Genomic DNA, 18,149 nt, shown 5'->3' on the forward strand with positions numbered 1-18,149 from the left:
GTCGGCCATGTTTGTATATTCAGTATTGGACAGGAACTAGCTTGCAAATGAGGCAACGGCGGGGAGTGTTTCCAAATGCAAATGAAATTACCAATGAAATCTTGACTCTTGAATCTAAATACGGATTTTGCCTTCCTTTTAGTTCATCCTGCAATGCAATGGTGTGTTACTAAAGTCCAAACAAAAATGTGAATTAAAGCGAAAAAAGAAAACCGTACAATATAGAGAAACAAAGGAGCAAAGAAAATTTAAGACCAAATCCTTTCTGCGACCAGAGAAAGCGAGCGAAATGGGCGTGTACAACGAGTCAACGAACCCAAGGATGATTGGACCCCTAGTAAACCCTGGGAATGACGGCGAGGCCAGGCTGGGACGTGGCCTGGACGCTACTCCATTTATTAAAGGCCAGTCGAACTTGATACCAAATCATATCCTTTGACGACGCACCTTAGTATCGCTTAAAGAAACGAACCTTTTCAATTAGGAACAAGATGAAGGAGTGACGATTGGTTTGTATGTATATTACTATAGAAATTTCATTTATAATAATACGATAACTTTATTATTAAGTCAATGATTCTAGCTTATATACTACTTTACAACGGTATGTTAATTGGCGACACCTAACTAACCAATTCTAATAAGAAACACAAGATCCAGTTTTAAGGTCTGAACGAAATTTTGTGTACATAGCTAAGCATTATAGAAAAAAAATCACTGTTTCAAAGTTATTCTTTAGTTTTCATGTCGTTACTATGCATTGAAAAGATTTAAATGTCATTAATAATTCGTTGTCCTTTTGCTGATCCAGACTAGACTGGATTGCGCTCTGATTTTGCCGGACTCCTCAAGTAGTAACGGTAAGAACATTAGACTTAATCTAGATATCGTCTGTTCCCTACCCTCGTTTGACATGTTTATTGTGCATTGAAATGTTTTTGAATATTTATTAGAACTAACTAGTAATGTATCATTGTCTGTTTTAGGGGACTTACAAGGGTGAAGTTGGATGTCGTTCGGATTTTGTTCGGATTCTCGCATCTCTAGTTTACATTAGAAAGTATAAGCCACGCCTTTATAACGATACACATTAAAGTTTAAATGTAGATTGCACAATTGTATCAAAGAATAATTTTAATGTTCAGATCAAGAAAACTGTGCTTTAGAAGGCAATACTAGGTGACTTTCGGTCTCATGTGCGCTGATCTTTGTGTGTTGTTTTTCTTTTTTGTGTTCAATTTGTTTGTGACTGCCAGTTCTGTACTTTTATAGCCTCATATTGGCAGGTGCGCATGTATCTTTATCTTCGTGTACAGTCTAGAGCTGTGTGCCTCTCTTTATCTTCCTATGTTGCTTGCAGCTTTGTGCGTTCAGTAACCTTCCGTTTCCGCGTTTACTTTTGTTTATGACTCAGTGCAAGTTTTGCGTTTATCTTTGCCAGTGATCTAAACTTTCAGTTTAGCATGTCCCTTTAGATCTATGACTTCCAGTTTACTTGAAATGATCTACGACGGTATTTCCAGTTTCGCTTGTTTATGATTTTCTGCCAATTTTTAAGGCATGTTTATCTTTCTTCGTCTGTGACTTTCATTTTTTTAGGGAGGTTACCTGTGACGGTATATTTCAATTTTGTTCATCTGTCGCAGCCATTTTGCTTCAATATCAGCATGGAGTTAGAGGCAAAAACATAGACCTACTAAAGAAATACACGTCTCAGTTGAGATAGCTTGTTTGAGTTTTTTCTGTTGCCCTGTAGACAAACAAAGTCCTATTGTAAAAGAGAGACTGTTGTCGCCTTTTTTTGTATTCTTTCCTCCGAGCTAAAGGGGAGTGGTAATATTATTTACAGTTAACTATCTTATCGCTTGTTTTTTAAACAAATTGACTTTAATAAGCAAGGGACCATAAATTGAAATCGCTAATTAATTATGGTTCCTTGCCAGGAGTTTCTGACAGCAGTAAAATCATGACAGAAAGATCTATTGTTGTCTATTATTGTGTATGTGTTTCTTTGAAGGCAGAGGAAATCCCATAATGGATTGCTCACCATTTAATTATGCGCATGTCTGGATAGATAGATTGTTGAAGTTCAATTGTTGCTCGTTTTCCACCTTATTAAACTGATAATGTGATTGTGTTTTAAGAATTTTCCAGTAGAAATAACAAACTCGTGTTGTAACCAGAAAAGTGCGAAACCGAGAATCATTTTGATTTCAAGATGAATTACAACAAAGAAATTCAACAAAGAAATTTAAATTGAAACTTTCTACTTCCCTTGACTTCCAACGCATGAATTTTCAGATGAAATCTGATTGGCACACCTTTATAGCATGACACACGATAACATCGTTAATGACAGTTAAGCAACGTAATGGCGACAGAGGACTCCTTAAGTAAATGTATCAGGTGTTATTTTTCGCCTTCCCATATTCGCTCCCCCCCTGCACCACCCCCCCACCAAAAAAACGCCTGATGGCAGGTTACCTGTGAACATGTGAGCGTATGAGAGCCCGGCTTTGAGTTTGACAAAAGCGAAAGCGTCAAAAGGTAGAGGTCCCGTCAGTTGTCAATTATCCAAAAGACTCGTGACCAGACCAGATTAGACCATGATCTCTCCCCCAGTCTCACTCCAGAGAGTGGGAAGAAGAGAGACCCTGGAAACGAGGTTGTCAATAACTTCCCTCTCTTCCCCTCGCTGTAATTTTTTAGTTGCCCTACGTACGGTTTCCCTTTGATGTGATAGGATAGAAACACATGTTCATGTTGCAATTATAACAACAGCAGTGAATTAGTGGATCATCAAACTTTGGTCCAAATTAGTTCCCACTTTTATTCTCTGTTATATTCTAACAGAACTGATCAGTGACATGAACAACGTAGACGAAGTTATACAAGTCATCTCAATCGGCTTCATTGTTGCCGGCTTTCTTCTCAACACCAGTCGATATCTAACAGCCATCGAATTATGCAAGGAATGCTTGTTCATTCTGAAAGACAGAGCAGCCATAATAGACGAGAAAATCACCAAATCATTCTACAAGGGAATATATTTTACAATGTGGAAGGCTTGTAAACGTATCAGGGATAACACAAACGCCATAAAATACGCAGAAAATACTCTCCTAATTTACTATGAAAATGGCGAAAGACTGTGAAAGAATGTGAGCTAAGCTTAAAACTTGCAAAAATGTATTTTCATCATTGTAGATACCCAGAAGCAATACAACTCTCTGAAAAAGCTCTCCTGATCAGTAGAGAAATTGGAAACAGAAAAAGAGAAGCTGACTGTCACGTAAGCCTGGGAGCCGTGTATCAATCCGTCGGTGAATATGAGAAAGCTAAAGGACATCTCGAAAAATCACTCTCCATCCACAAAGAAATTGGAGATAGAAACGGAGATGCTAACTCGTACTTAAACCTTGGAGCTATTTGTCGATCAGTTGGTGAATATGAGGAGGCTAGAGAACATCTCGAGAGAGCACTTGCGATCTACATAACAATTGGAGACAAAGAGGGAGAAGCGACAGGTTACATGAACCTTGCAAATGTTTATGCATCAGTTGGCAAATATGAGAAGGCTAAAGGACATCTGGAGAAATCACTTGTGATGTACAAAGAAATTGGTGACAGAAGAGGAGAAGCTAGCTCTTGCTTAAGCCTCGGAACTGTGTATCAATCAGTTGGCGAATACGAGAACGCTAGAGAAGTTCTCGAGAAATCAGTTGCGATCCAGAAAGAAATTGGACACAGAAAAGGCGAAGCTGTCTCCTACGTAAGCCTTGGAGCTGTGTGTGGGTCAATTGGCGAATATGAGAAGGCTAGAGAACATCTCGAGAGAGCACTTGTGATCTACAAAGCAATTGGAGACAAAGAGGGAGAAGCAATAGGTTACGTAAACCTTGGAAGTGTGTATGCATCAGTTGGCGAATATGAGAAGGCTTCAGACTACTGGCAAATATCCTTAGTCATCAGTAAAAAGATTGGAAACAGATTTACACTAGCTATGTCTTACCAAGTGCTGGGAGTTAAATTTTACCATTTTGGAAAGTACAGTAAGGCTAACGAATATAATCAGAAAGCACTTGCAATTTTCAAAGACATTGGAGACAGAGAAGCGATGGCTAGATCGTACCTCTGCCAAGGATCTGTAGAGTACACTGTTGGTAACTTTGTCAAGGCAAGAGAATATTTTGAAAAAGCAATTGCGATAAGCAAAGAAATTGGAAATGAGGATTTAGAAGGAGCAGGTTGCTCAAACCTTGGAGGTTTGCTTTTAAGTCAGGCTGAATATGATAGAGGAGAAGAACATATCAAGAAAGCACTCGCATCAAGTGAAGCAATAGGGGATATTAAGGGACAGCTCGATTCGCTCCAAATTATGGCGCACCTTAGAATGAAAGAAGGAAAGATTCAGGAAGCAATCTCATATTTCCTTTCTGCTATTGAAAAAAGCGAGGAAATGCGCGGCTCTCTCCGAGACAACGATGAATTTAAGATCTCTCTCTCGGATCGCAATATTGGCTCCTACAGAGATCTCAGTGCGTTGCTTTTTGCAACCGGATATCCTACTGAAGCTTTGTATGTGTCAGAGTTTTCGAAGGCCAGGGCTTTGGCAGATTTAATGTCAGCTCAGTACTCTGTGGAGAATCAAATCCCAGCTAATCCTCGAACGTGGGTTCGTATTGAGGGCATCGTGGACAAAGAATGTAACCGCACATGTCTGTACGTCTCATATCATTTTGAGAGTATATATTTGTGGATTCTTAAAGAAGGCAGAGTCACACATTTCAATGAAATGAAAGGAAATGATCTAATTGCTCACGAAGGATTAGGTCAACAAGTGGAAGTCTTTTTTGATTTCAGAAGTTTTGGCGTTTTACCAGAGGAGATTTGCGAAGACCGATCTTTACACGGTTTTCAGCCAGAGTCCAAAACATGCGAGGAAGATAGCCACGAAGGTTGGCGAATTGGAGTGGAAAGTAAAGCTAACCAAGGACCCAAAATGAACCTTTCTCTCTGTTACAAACTTATCATCGCTCCAGTGGTGGACTTTCTTGAGGGTCCCGAAATCATTATTGTTCCTGATCGTGCTTTATATCAAATTCCCTTTGCCGCCTTAACTGATGAAAGCGGAAAGTACTTAACCGAGACTTTCAGGATCCGTATGGTTCCTTCTTTAACAACTCTCAAGCTCATTAATGAAAGTCCAGCAGACTATCACTGTCAGACTGGTGCATTGATAGTGGGAAACCCTGATGTTGGTGAAGTGCATTTCAAAGGAAAACTCACGAGCATTTCGACACTACATTGTGCAGAAAACGAAGCTAAGATAGTAGCAAACAAGCTGGGTGTCGAGCCTTTGTTACGACAGCAAGCGACTAAGAAAGCAGTACTTCAAGCGATGAATTCAGTGGCCCTGATTCATATCGCCGCACACGGTGATGCTGAAAGAGGAGCAATTGCCCTTGCACCATCGTTTCGTATTCCTAACGGGATATCTCAAGAAGGACTGTACTTATTGACTATGTCTGACATTTCAAAAGTTCAACTGCGAGCTAAACTGGTAGTCCTTAGCTGTTGCCATAGTGCTCGAGGACAGACAAAAGCCGAGGGAGCTGTTGGAATTGCCCGAGCATTCTTAGGATCTGGCGCACGCTCAGTGTTGGTGGCACTGTGGGCCCTGGATGACAAAGCAACAGAGCAGTTAATGAGTCATTTCTACGATCACCTTGTTGCTGGGGAAAGTGCTGGTGAATCTCTACACGAGGCCATGAAGTGGATGAGAAGTGCGGGCCATGACGTGAACCAGTGGGCACCTTTCATACTGATTGGAGATGACGTGACATTTGATTTTGGAAAGAAAGGTAAGGTTTTATTGAAAGCAAGCGCTTTTTTTACACTAAAGGGCTCCTGGTATTCATTTAGTATTTCCTGAGATGTTTTCGGTGATGCTATCAAGAGACTCTGACGGTAGCTTTACAATTGATGAAAAACGTGGAAATTTATAAAGTGGGATAACACCAATCTTGACAGACTTGTCTTCGTTTTATCTGTTGTTTACGTTTTCTTAAGTTTTATAGTGGGAATTTGTTTGTAGATTTAATTTCTTGTAAAGCGCCATTGGACCATTAGGAAATGGCGCTACAAAAATTTTATCATTTTTTTTTTTTAAATTGGCAATAGTTTCTTTAACATTACGGTTGATTATTATTTTGTGCGCGATTGGACGATGACCTTATGTCCTGTTAATTTTTTTTAAAAAATAATGTTGTTGTAAAAGAAAAATGGATGACGCTGTTTTTTTATGATCCACCCTTCTTCACAAGCTTGCACAGCATTGCAATGAGGTCGAAATCGTTCACAAGTCTACCCTGAAACTGTTGGCGGTTCTAACTGACGTTCTTATAATTTATGACGCTTTCTTCGTAATGACCTATTTACAATCAATACGCCACAACCATATATCATGCCGTTTAAAATTTAGTTTTAATTCTGTTAAATTTTAAATTAAGAAAGCAAGAACAAGTTGTCTCAACTTACCATAGTCATTTATGATGGTACAATTCAAGGCTTTAGCTTATTTACTAGGGCGAGACCCGAAGACAGAATTTTCTTGTTTTAGGCTTGGATAAAATATAATATTGAGCCAATCAGGGCGCAGAAAAAAATCTTTTAAAATAAATCAGTTTCATAACAACTGCTTTTTAAGGAAACGCTTAATCAAGACCTTCGGAAGTAACTGAATGTTAGCGCAGCTAATGATTGTCTCTTTCTGTTTGTTTATTTCCTTTGTCAGGTGTTGGAAAGAATGACCAGGATGGCAGCGAGTGATCGCCTGAGATGTAAAATATGCCATGACCTCAATGGACAGTTTTACTGCTAGTGCTAAGTTGTATATAAATGAAATGGACCTTTAACTTTCTGTCATTTCCTGTCTAACAATTACTCGGTAGAAATACTAAGCGCAAAGCATTTAACTTTTGTCAAAGACGCATTTACTTGTTATAACATACGCCATTGTTTTTCTTGTAATTATACAATGAGTTTTGAGAACCAATTCATTTAGGTTGCAATTTTTTTCAGCGAAAGAAGCTATGAAACCTAAAAGGATACTGCAGTGTATAGTGTTAGACTCAAATAACTGCTTAAACCCGAAAAACCTTAGCGCAAAGGGTAATTTTTGGTATCGAAGTTTTAGATGTTGATAGCAACTGTTCAGATCTTTTCAATGAGAAAGAAAAGAATGCAATATTAAACTGCAATAGACTAAAAAGATAATAAGGATTACACACGACGAACTTGAGATATTTAGGCTAAACTTTTCATGGTGCGCAAACCGTGGTGTTTTAATTAACCAGCTGGTGGTTTGCCGTTAAAATTGTAAATAATGTACATGAAAAAATACTGGCACTTTTTAGCAATAGTTAAGAGTAGGATTTTGAAGCAAAATAGTAGCACAGACAACATATATTCACTGTGCAGTTGTTGAACAAATTGTATAGAGAACATGTTAGTTTTGATAGTATTTTCATAACTTGAAATAGTTTTTAGGAAGTAAAAGAGCCTTACAATTTGAACTTTTATCAAGCATTAAGCGTTTAGCCAAATTTACGTAAGGAAAGAAAAGAATATAATCAAGAATTTTTGGTGAACATTGTCGACGAGAAAGACTAATTAAGTGAAATCTAAATTAATTTAGTTTTTATCTGTTAGGATACAGTTAGCTGTCTTGCTGATAAACAGTGGAAAAGAAAACGGATAACACTAGTAGTTTAATTGACATGAGGTAGCGAGAAGTTTAAGCAGGGTGACTCAAAAAAATCATCTGCATTACACTTTCTTCAGTTTGTCGCAAGCAGTGACTGTTATCAAAGCAGAAATACTTTTTTATTCTTTCAGCATGTACTACTTATGAGAAGTTAACTGGTCGTTTCTTGTGTTTGTTGATTTAAGGTCTAGAGGAACAAATTAAAACTGTAAACAATATAAATCTCAGCTGGAGTCCAATTACTTTTAGAATATGAGCTTTTTGAAGGCACAAAACAGAAACTGCTTTGTCGGCGGGCGTGAAGCAGTTACTTAATTATCAACATGAAATGGAATGTTATATGTTATAAAAAAGCGTGATCAGGAAAAATGATGATTTCAGGGCCCTCAAGTAAGTTTGCCAAAGCAGCGAAGATAAGTTTGTAATAGATAAGAAGGTGCATTTTGGGTCCTTTGTTATCTTTATTTTCCAACGGGGGAGGGATTACCACGTCTGAGAAGCAAAATTTAGTCGGCCATGTTTGTATATTCAGTATTGGACTGGAACTAGCTTGCAAATGAGGCAACGGCGGGGAGTCTTTCCAAATGCAAATGAAATTACCAATGAAATCTTGACTCTTGAATCTAAATACGGATTTTGCCTTCCGTTTACTTTATCCTGCAATGCTATGGTGTATTACTAAAGTCCAAACGAAAATGTGAATTAAAGCAAAAACTAAAACCGTACAATACAAATAAACAAAGGAGCAAAGGAAAGACCAAATCCTTTCTGCGAGGAGAGAAAGCGAGCGAGATGGGCGAGTACAACGAGTCAACGAACACAAGGATGATTGGACCAGCCGATACGCCCCCGGGAAACCCTGCTAATGAAAGTGAGGCAAGGCCGGAACGTGGACTGGACGCTACTCCATTTATTAAAGGCCAATCGAACTTGACACTAAATCATATCCTTTGACGACACACCTCAGTCTCGCTAAAAGAAACGAACCTTTTCAGCTAGGAACAAGTTGAGGGAGTGACGATTGGTTTGTATGTATATTACTATACAAATTTCATTTATAATAATACGATAACTTTATTATTAAGTCAATCATTCTAGCTTATATAGTACTTTACAACGGTTTGTTAATTGGCGACATCTAACTAACCAATTCTAATAGAAACGCAGGATCCGTTTTCAAGGTCTGAATGAAATTCTGTGTACATAGCTAAGCATTAAAGAAAGAAATCGCTGTTTCTAAGTTATTCTTTAGTTTTCATGTCGTTACTATACATTGAGAAGATTTAAATGTCACTAATAATTCGTTGTCCTTTTGCTGATCCAGACTAGACTGGATTACACTATGATTTTGCCGGACTCATCAAGTGACGGTAAGAACATTACACTTAATCTAGACATCCTCTATTCCCTACCCTCGTTTGACATGTTTGCTGTGCATTAAAATGTTTTTGAATATTTATTAGAACTAACTACTGATGTATCGTCGTCCGTTTTACGGGAAGAGCCTTGTCGCTGAAGTGGGTGAAGTTGGATTACGTTCAGATTCTCACAACTCTAGTTTACATTAGTAAGTTTAAGCCATGCCTTTATAGCTACACACATTAAAGTTTAAATGTAAAAAAGTAAAGGAATGATTTTAATGTTCAGGGCAAGAAAAGTACTCTTTAGATTTTCAGCACGGTGACTTTCAGTTTCCTGCGCGCTGATCTTCGTCTGTGAATTTTCTTTTTTGTGTTCAATTTGTTTATGACTGTCAGTTTTGTACTGTCATAGCCTCATATTGACAGGTGCGCATGTATGCTTATCTTCGTGTATGGTCTAGAGCTGTGTGCTATTATTTATTTACGTATGTTGCCTGCAGCTTTGTGTATTGTCGTCACGAACCCTCCTTTTCCGCGTTTACTTTTGTCTCTGACTCAGTGCAAGTTTTGAGTTTACTTTTGCTAGTGATCTAAACTTTCAGTTTTGCATGTCCCTTGAGATCTATGACTTCCAGTTTTCTTGAAATTATCTACAACGGTATTTTTAGTTTTTTCTGTTATCCTGTAGACAAACGAAGTCCTATTGTAAAAAAGAGATTGTCGTGGCCTTTTTTGCATTCTTTCCACCAAGCTGAAAGAAACTGGTGAGTTAACAATATTATTTACACTTAACTATCTTATTGCTTGGTTTTTAAACAAATTGACCTTAATAAGTAAGGAAATATTTATTGAAATCGCTAAGTATGTTTCCCTGCCAGCAATTTCTGACAGCAATAAAATAATGACAGAAAGATCTATTTCACTTTGGTCTAAAAATTTGTTTCTTTGAAGGCAGAGGAAATCCCATAATGGATTGTTGACCATTTAACTATGCGCATGTCTAGGTAGATGGATTGTTGAAGTTCAATGTTTGCTCTTTTTCCACTTATTTAAACTGATAATGTTATTGTGTTTTGAGAATATTCCAGTAGAAGTTACAAACTCGTGTTGTAACCAGAAAAGTGCGAAACCGAGAATAATTTGGTTTTCAAGATGAATTTCAATTTTAAGACCTTAGCATTAAAAGCATGGTCCAAATAAGTGTGAAAAATTCTGCGATAACTTACCTCGAGCTGTGCTTACTAACAAAGGGGCAAATATTTTTTTCACAATTTAAGTGCTTCATTTAATTTTCAGATCAGATTTTGAAGATCAAACGAGATGGGATAGTAATTAAAAAGTTTGTTTCATAAAATGCTTTATTGGAATCTCAGCACATAACAGCAAATGACCGCAATGTATTTTCATTGACTCTAGTGGGAGTTATCTTTTCTTAAGTAAGCCTTAGTATCGCCCAGCATGTGGTACAATTAACTGATTGGTATCAGCTTACAATTAGCTTTTGAGGCAATTAATATGATCATAACCTTTTTTGGAATAATATTTTACATCGCAAAAATTGTTCAAAAATAGCCTGTTTGTGAGGTGTATCTCCGCCTTGAGTTTTTTTCTAATGTAAAATGAATAACTCAACCTCGTTCCCTCAAATCCCTGAGGTGAATTGCCTCAAAACACTTAACTTGCTTTCCCTGTAGAATAACAACTATGTGAAATGGCAAACTGAAGGCTTTTGTAAAACATCATGTTTATTAATATCGGTCAAGCTACTTAACTTGTGATAAGGCGATCCTTTTTTTCACAGCAGGCCAAAGGAAAGAGAAAAAAAACAACGCCTGATATAATTACTTCACGAGTCGTCTGTCCGTAGTCCAGAATCGGGACTTTTTTCTGATTGGTCGTAAAACAAAAGATTATCTAAACTCGCCTTTCTCATTGGTTACGTGATTGGATATCTGACTTCCGGTACAATTTCAAACATGAAGCGTGGCGGCCGTTGAGATAAATATATTTGTATATAAGATTTGTATTAAGATTTATTCACAAATACTTAAAGGAACAGGAGTTGGAATGCATCCGGAAGATCATCTACTGGAAAGAAAAGTTTTAGCCGTTCTTTGGACGGAATTTGGCAAGAGCGTCATTAATTATTTGATTCTGAAAGTGTCAAAAACGTCTGCGGTTGACATAATTAAGTTGTGGGCAGTGCCCTGGAATATACCTGTTGCAATGTTTATTTTCGCATTGTTGCAACCTCTTCCAGGCATTCAGTCAGTTGGGGCGAAGCGCGAAAAACAGCGCGCCTTTTTTGACTTTTTTCGCGCGCTATTTTTCACGTTTCGCTCCAACTAACTGAACGCCTAAAAAAGGCTAGCATTGTTCAGAGGTTTGACCACTTCCCATCTGATGTTCTACCCTTTTTTTAATGCAAAATTTTTTAAAATTAGAGGTCCCGTCAGTTCTCAATTATCCAAGAGACTCGTGACCAGACCAGATTAGACCATGATCTCTCCTTCAGTCTCGCTCCAGAAAGGGGAAAGAAGAGCGACCCTGAGAACGAGGTTGTAAATAACTCCCCTCTCCTCCCCTCGCTATAATTTTTTAGTTGCCCTACGTACGGTTTCCCTAGGATGTGATAGGAATGAAATGCATGTTTATGTGTCAATTATAACAACAGCAGTAAACCAGCAGATCAACAAACTTGGGTCTAAATTAGTTCCCACTTTTTTTCTCTGTTATGGCTAACAGAACTGATCAGTGAGATGAACAACGTAGACGAAGTTATACAAGTTATCTTGATCGGCCTCATTTTTGCCGGCTTTCTTCTCAACACCAGTCGATATCTAACAGCCATCGAATTATGCAAGGAATGCTTGTTCATTCTGCAAGACAGAGCAGCCATAATAGACGAGAAATTCACCAAATCATTCTACAAGACGATATATTTTACAATGTGGAAGGCTTGTAGTCTTATCAGTGATAACACAAACGCCATAAAATACGCAGAGAAGATTCTCCAAATTTACCGTGAAAATGGTGAAAGACTTGAAGAATGTGAGCTAAGCTTAGAACTTGGAGAGATGTATTTCCATCAATGCAAATACCCAGAGGCAATACAACTCTATGAAGAAGCGCTCCTGATCAGTAGAGAAATTGGAGACAGAAGAGGAGAAGCTTACTGCCACGTAGGCCTTGGAGTCGTGTATCAATCAGTTGGCCAATATGAGAAGGCTAAAGGACATCTCGAAAAATCACTTTCGATCCACAAAGAAATTGGAGACAGAAACGGAGATGCTGCCTCGTGCTTAAACCTTGGAACTGTGTGTCTACCGAATGGCGAATATGAGAAGGCTAGAGAACATCTGGAGAAATCACTTGTGATCTATAGCGAAATTGGAAACAGGAAAGGGGAAGCTACCTCGCTCTATTACCTTGGAGCTGTGTGTCGAACATTTGGCGAATATGAGAAGGCTAAAGGACATCTGGAGAAATCAGTTGTGATCTTCAAAGAAATTGGTGACAGAAATGGAGAAGCTAGCTCTTACTTATGCCTTGGAACTGTGTATCAAGCAGTTGGTAAATACGAGAAGGCTAGAGAACTTCTCGAGGAGTCACTTGCGATCCAGAAAGAAATTGGACACAGAAAAGGAGAAGCTGCCTCCTACGTAAGCCTTGGATCTGTGTGTGGAGCAATTGGCGAATATGAGAAGTCTAGAGAACATCTCGAGAGAGCACTTGTGATTCAGAAGGAAATTGGAGACGAAGAGGGAGAAGGGATAAGTTACGTTAACCTTGTAACTCTGTATGCATCAGTTGGCGAATACGAGAATGCTTCAGACTACTGTCAAAAATCCTTAGCCATCAGTAAAAACATTGGCAACAGACGTATACTAGCTTTTAGTTACTATAACCTGGGAGCGAACTGTTACTGTCTTGGAAAGTATAGAAAGGCTAACGAATATAATCAGAAAGCACTTGCAATCTTCAAAGACATTGGAGACAGAGATGCGATGGCTAGAACGTACCTCAAGCAAGGAGCTGTGGAGCATGCTGTTGGTAACTTTGTCAAGGCAAGAGAATGTTTTGAAAAAGCAATTGCGATAAGCAAAGAAATTGGAAATGGGGATATAAAAGCAGCGGGTTGCTCAAACCTCGGCGTTTTGCTTATAGATCAGGCTGAATATGATAGAGGGGAAGAATATATCAAGAGAGCACTTGTATTAAGTGAAGCAGTTGGAGAGATTGAAAAACAGTTCCAGTTGCTCATAATTATGGCACACCTTAGAATGAAAGAGAGAAATATTCGGGAAGCTATCTCATATTTCCTCTCTGCTATTGAAAAAAGCGAGGAAATGCGCGGCTGTCTCCGCGACAACGATCAATTTAAGATTTCTTTCACAGATCACAATATTCGCTCCTACAGAGATGTCAGTGCGTTGCTTTTTGCAACCGGAAATCCTACTGAAGCTTTGTATGTGTCAGAGCTTTCGAGGGCCAGGGCTTTGGCAGATTTAATGTCAGCTCAGTACTCTGTGGAGAATCAAATATCAGCTAATCCTCGAACATGGGCTGGTCTTGAAGGCATCGTGGGCAAAAAATGTAACCGCATCTGTCTATACGCCTCATATCATTTTGAGAGTATATATTTGTGGATTCTTAAGGCAGGCAGAGTCACACATTTCTAGAAGGTGAAAGGAAATGATCTAATTGCTCACGAAGGATTAGGTCAACAAGTGGAAGAGTTTTTTGATTTCAGAAGCTTTGGCATTTTAGCAGAGGAGATTTGCGAAGACCGATCTTTACACGGTTTTCAGTCACAATCTAAAACATGCGAGGAAGATAGCCATGAAGGTTGGCGAATTGGAGTGGAAAGTAAAGCTAACCAAGGACCCAAAATGAACCTTTCTCTCTGTTACAAACTTATCATCGCTCCAGTGGTGGACTTTCTTGAGGGTCCCGAAATCATTATTGTTCCTGATCGTGCTTTATACCAAATTCCATTTGCTGCCTTAACCGATAAAAGCGGAAGGTACTTATCCGAGAATTTCAGGATCCGTGTTGTTCCTTCTTTAACAACTCTCAAGCTCCTTAATGAAAGTCCAGCAGACTATCACTGTCAGACTGGTGCAATGATAGTGGGAAACCCTGATGTTGGTGAAGTGCACTTGAAAGGAAAACTCACGAACATTTCGAGACTACAATGTGCAGAAAACGAAGCTAAGAGGATAGCAAACAAGCTGGGTGTCGAGCCTTTGATAGGACAGAAAGCGACTAAGCAAGCAGTACTTCAAGCGATGAATTCAGTGGCCCTGATTCATATCGCCGCACACGGTGATGCTGAAAGAGGAGCAATTGCCCTTGCACCATCGTTTCGTATTCCTAACGGGATACCTCAAGAAGGACTGTACTTATTGACAATGTCTGACATTTCAAAAGTTCAACTGTGAGCTAAACTGGTAGTCCTTAGCTGTTGCCACAGTGCTCGTGGACAGACGAAAGCTGAGGGAGCTGTTGGAATTGCCCGAGCATTCTTAGGATCTGGCGCACGCTCAGTGTTGGTGGCACTGTGGGCCCTGGATGACAAATCAACAGCGCAGTTGATGACTCATTTCTACGATCACCTTGTTGCTGGGAAAAGTGCTGGTGAATCTCTGCACGAGGCCATGAAGTGGATGAGAAGTGGGGGCTGTGACGTCAACCAGTGGGCACCTTTTATACTGATTGGAGATGACGTGACATTTGATTTTGGAAAGAAAGGTAATTGAAAGGTTTCATTGAAAGGAAGTGTTTTGTTTTATACAGTAAAGGACTCCTGGTAGTCATTTAGATTTTCCTTAGATGTTATCGGTTCAGGTTAATGTATTTTCGCTGTTATTATGTGAGTCTGACAGTAGCTTTGTACTTGATGAAAAACGTGGAAATTGGGATAACACCAATCTCAACAGATTCGCCTTCCACTAACAGGTTTAAACTGAAAACGTGGCTTTTTAAAAGTGAAACTAAACGAGGCCATTTAAACAAGCATTTTAAAATTGAAGGAAATGTTAAATTATATATCTTTTAATTTTTATATTTTACCTTTTCTTAATTTTTATAATAGGCTTTTGGTTGGAGATTTAACTTCTTGTAAAATGCCATTGCACCATTGCGAAATGGCGCTATAAAATTTTATTATTATATTTAAAAAATATTGGCAATACTATTTTAACATTAGCTTGATTATTATTTTGTGCGCGATTGCGCGATGACGTTATGTCCTGTTAATTTTACAGAAACAAAGTAATGTTATTACAAATTAAAAGAAAAGTGGAGGACGCTGTGGTCCACCCTTCTTCACATGCTTGCACAGCATTGTGATGAGGTCGAAATCGTCCAAAAGTCCACCCTGAAACTGCTCGCGGTTCTAACTGATGTTTGTTTAATTTATGACGTTTTCTTCGTAATGACCTATTTACAATCAATAAGCCACAGCCATATATCTGTCGTGTTAAATTTCGTTATAAATTTTATAAATTTTAAATTAAGAAAGCAAGAACAAGTTGTCTCAACTTACCATATGATTTTATGATGGTATAATTCATTGCTTTAGCTTATTTACTAGGGTAAGACACGAAGACACGGTGTTCTTGTTTTATGCTAAGATAAAATATAATATTCAGCGAGTCAGGACGCGCAGAATATAATCTTTTAGAAGAAATCAGTTTCGTTATTAAGCAACTGCTTTTTAAGGAAATGCTTAATCCAGACCTAGGAAGGTAACTGAACATTAGCGCTGCTAATGATTGTCCCTTTTTGTTTGTTTATTTCCTCTGTCAGGTGTTGGAAAGAATGACGAGGATGGCAGCGAGTGATCGCCTGAGATGTAAAATATGCCATGACCTCAACGGACAGTTTTACTGCTGGTGTTAAGTTGTATATAAATTAAACGGACCTTTTAACTTTCGGTCATTTCCTGTCTAACAATGCCTCGGTAGAAATATTAAGCACAAAGCGTTTAACTTTAGTCAAAGACGCATTTACTTTTTATAACATACGCCATTGTTTTTTCTGTAATTATACAATGATTTTTGAGAATCAATTCATGTAGGTTGCAATTTTTTTCAGCGAAAGAGGCTTTGAAACCTAAAAAGATACTGCAGTGTGCAGTGTTAGACTCAAACAACTGCTTAAACCAGAAAAATCTTAGTGTGAAGGGTAATTTTACGAGTGGAAGTTTTTGATGTTGATAGTAATTGTTCAGATCTTTTCTACGAGAAAAGAAAGAATGCAATACCAAACTGCTATAGACTTAAAAGAGCTCAGGCACGGTGCTTTGAGTTATTTTGGCGGCGTACAAAATTACCTTTACATTAAAGAGAACCTGAAAATAATAGTTTACTAAGATAGGAAAACACCAAAGAGATAACAGTAAGTCATAAAGGAACAAGGATGGTTAAGGACGGAGAAGATTAACACGGATTACAAACGACGAAGTTTAAAATTTTAGCCTGAACTTTTGAAGATGCGCAAACCGTGGTGTTTTAATTTACCAGCCGGTGGCGAGCTGTTATATATGTAAATAATGTTCATGAAAAAATACTGGCACTTTTTGGCAATAGCTAATAATAGGATTTTGAAGTAAAATTGTGGCACAGACAACACGTATATCTTGTGCAGTTGTTGAACACGTGACTGTTGATAGTATTTTCATAACTTGAGTAGAAAAATAGAAAGTAAAAGAGCCTTATAATTTGAAGTTTTATCAAGTATTGAGCGTCTTAGCCGAGTTCACGTAAGGAAAGAAAAGAATATAATCAAGACTTTTTGGTGAACACTGTCGAAGAGAAAGACTAATTAAGAGAAGTCTAAATTAATTTAGTTCTTACCTGTAAGGTTTAGAGTTAGTTGCTTTGGAAATGGTGCAAAAGAAAGCGGATAACACTAGTAGTTAAATTTACATAAGGTAGCAAGAAGTAGGGTGACTCAAAAAAATCCTTGGCATGACATTTTCTTCAGCTTATCGCAAGCATTCACTGTTATTAAAGGAGATGAATTTTTTGATTCTTTCAGCATGTACTACTTATGAAAAGTAAACTAGTCTTTTGTTGTGTTTGTTGATTTAAGGCCTAGAGGAACAAATTAAAACTGTAAGCAATATAAATCCTAGCGCGAGTCCATTCATCTGAAAATTAATTATTATTTTTTTAACACTCCGCACTCCGCATTCCTTACTCCGCACTCGGCACTCTGCACTCAGCACTCGGCAAAAAAAGGAAAAAAAAAAATCTTAACATTAATTCTAAAAATGAACAATGCTTTCTTAGGTTTGAAAAAAGTAAATACTATGTGAGCGGACGTCAAGCGCTTACTTAAAGGAATAGAGTCAGGGTATTTTTAGTTGTTTTGGCCACGTACAAAATTACCATTAAATTAAAGGAAACCTGAGATAGAAAAATACTAAGATAGAAAAAACACTAAAGAGATAATAATAAACCATAAAGAAACAAGGATGGTTAAGGATGGATACGAATGACACGGATTACAAACAACGACCTCGAACATTTTAGGCTAAACTTCTAAGATGGCAAACCGTGATGTAGCTCTTTAAATTATCAACTTGATATGGGATGTTGTATGAAGCGCGATCAGGAACGATGATTTCAGGACCCTCAGGTAAGTCTGCCAAAGCAGCGACGATAAGTTTGTAACATATAAGAAGGTGCATTTTGGGTCCTTGGTTGTCTTTACTTTCCAATGGGGGAAGGATTACCACGTTTGAGAAGCAAAATTTAGTCGGCCATATTTATATATTCGGTATTGAGATGAGATTTTTGCCGGAGAACGGTACAATTCCTTTTTTTTCGTCAAAATATGACAACTGAACAGAGAAAAACTTGTAGCCTTTGTGTCATGGTGAGAATTGCGTTGAATGAAAGTGACAAAGACACTCTTTGAACGCTTTAAAAGTGAAAAAGTGCCAATAGCTGGTTTCCACATGACGTCACTAAAATTCAAACTACAAAAATATTGATCCTCCTGAGATT

At 38.1% G+C, this 18,149-nt stretch overlaps 1 protein-coding gene and 1 pseudogene across 3 annotated transcripts; both read left to right on the forward strand.

Annotated features, from left to right (window-relative positions):
* Positions 1-384: 384 nt before the first annotated feature.
* LOC110064497 (tetratricopeptide repeat protein 28-like) lies at positions 385-8,435 on the forward strand. Of its 2 annotated transcripts, none has more exons than XM_089286843.1 (4): positions 385-513; positions 812-860; positions 987-5,864; positions 6,797-8,435. In XM_089286843.1, the coding sequence occupies exons 3-4, from the start codon at positions 3,188-3,190 to the stop codon at positions 6,829-6,831; spliced, it is 2,712 nt and encodes a 903-aa protein (XP_089142969.1). In that variant the 5' UTR covers positions 385-513; positions 812-860; positions 987-3,187; the 3' UTR covers positions 6,832-8,435. The 2 variants fall into 2 exon arrangements, with proteins under 2 accessions (XP_089142969.1, XP_089142970.1); XM_089286844.1 differs by having other exon boundaries at positions 385-509.
* Positions 8,436-9,011: 576 nt separating this feature from the next.
* On the forward strand, positions 9,012-17,266 carry LOC110064531 (uncharacterized; annotated as a pseudogene). Its single transcript, XR_016206454.1, has 4 exons — positions 9,012-9,335; positions 9,818-9,893; positions 11,875-14,883; positions 15,943-17,266. The product of XR_016206454.1 is annotated as an uncharacterized LOC110064531 (transcript).
* The last annotated feature ends 883 nt before the right edge of the window (positions 17,267-18,149 follow it).

The sequence above is a fragment of the Orbicella faveolata genome, unplaced genomic scaffold (genome assembly GCF_042242905.1).
Source record: "Orbicella faveolata isolate gen_17 unplaced genomic scaffold, um_ofav_v1 contig_14, whole genome shotgun sequence".
In the NCBI taxonomy this organism is placed as follows: domain Eukaryota; kingdom Metazoa; phylum Cnidaria; class Anthozoa; order Scleractinia; family Merulinidae; genus Orbicella; species Orbicella faveolata.

Bases quoted from the DNA above. Each gene is read 5' to 3' on its own strand.
- LOC110064497 (XM_089286843.1), top strand. From the start codon at position 3,188: ATGTATTTTCATCATTGTAGATACCCAGAAGCAATACAACTCTCTGAA. The intron at 5,865-6,796 runs GTAAGGTTTTAT...TTCCTTTGTCAG, and splicing joins ATTTGATTTTGGAAAGAAAG to GTGTTGGAAAGAATGACCAG.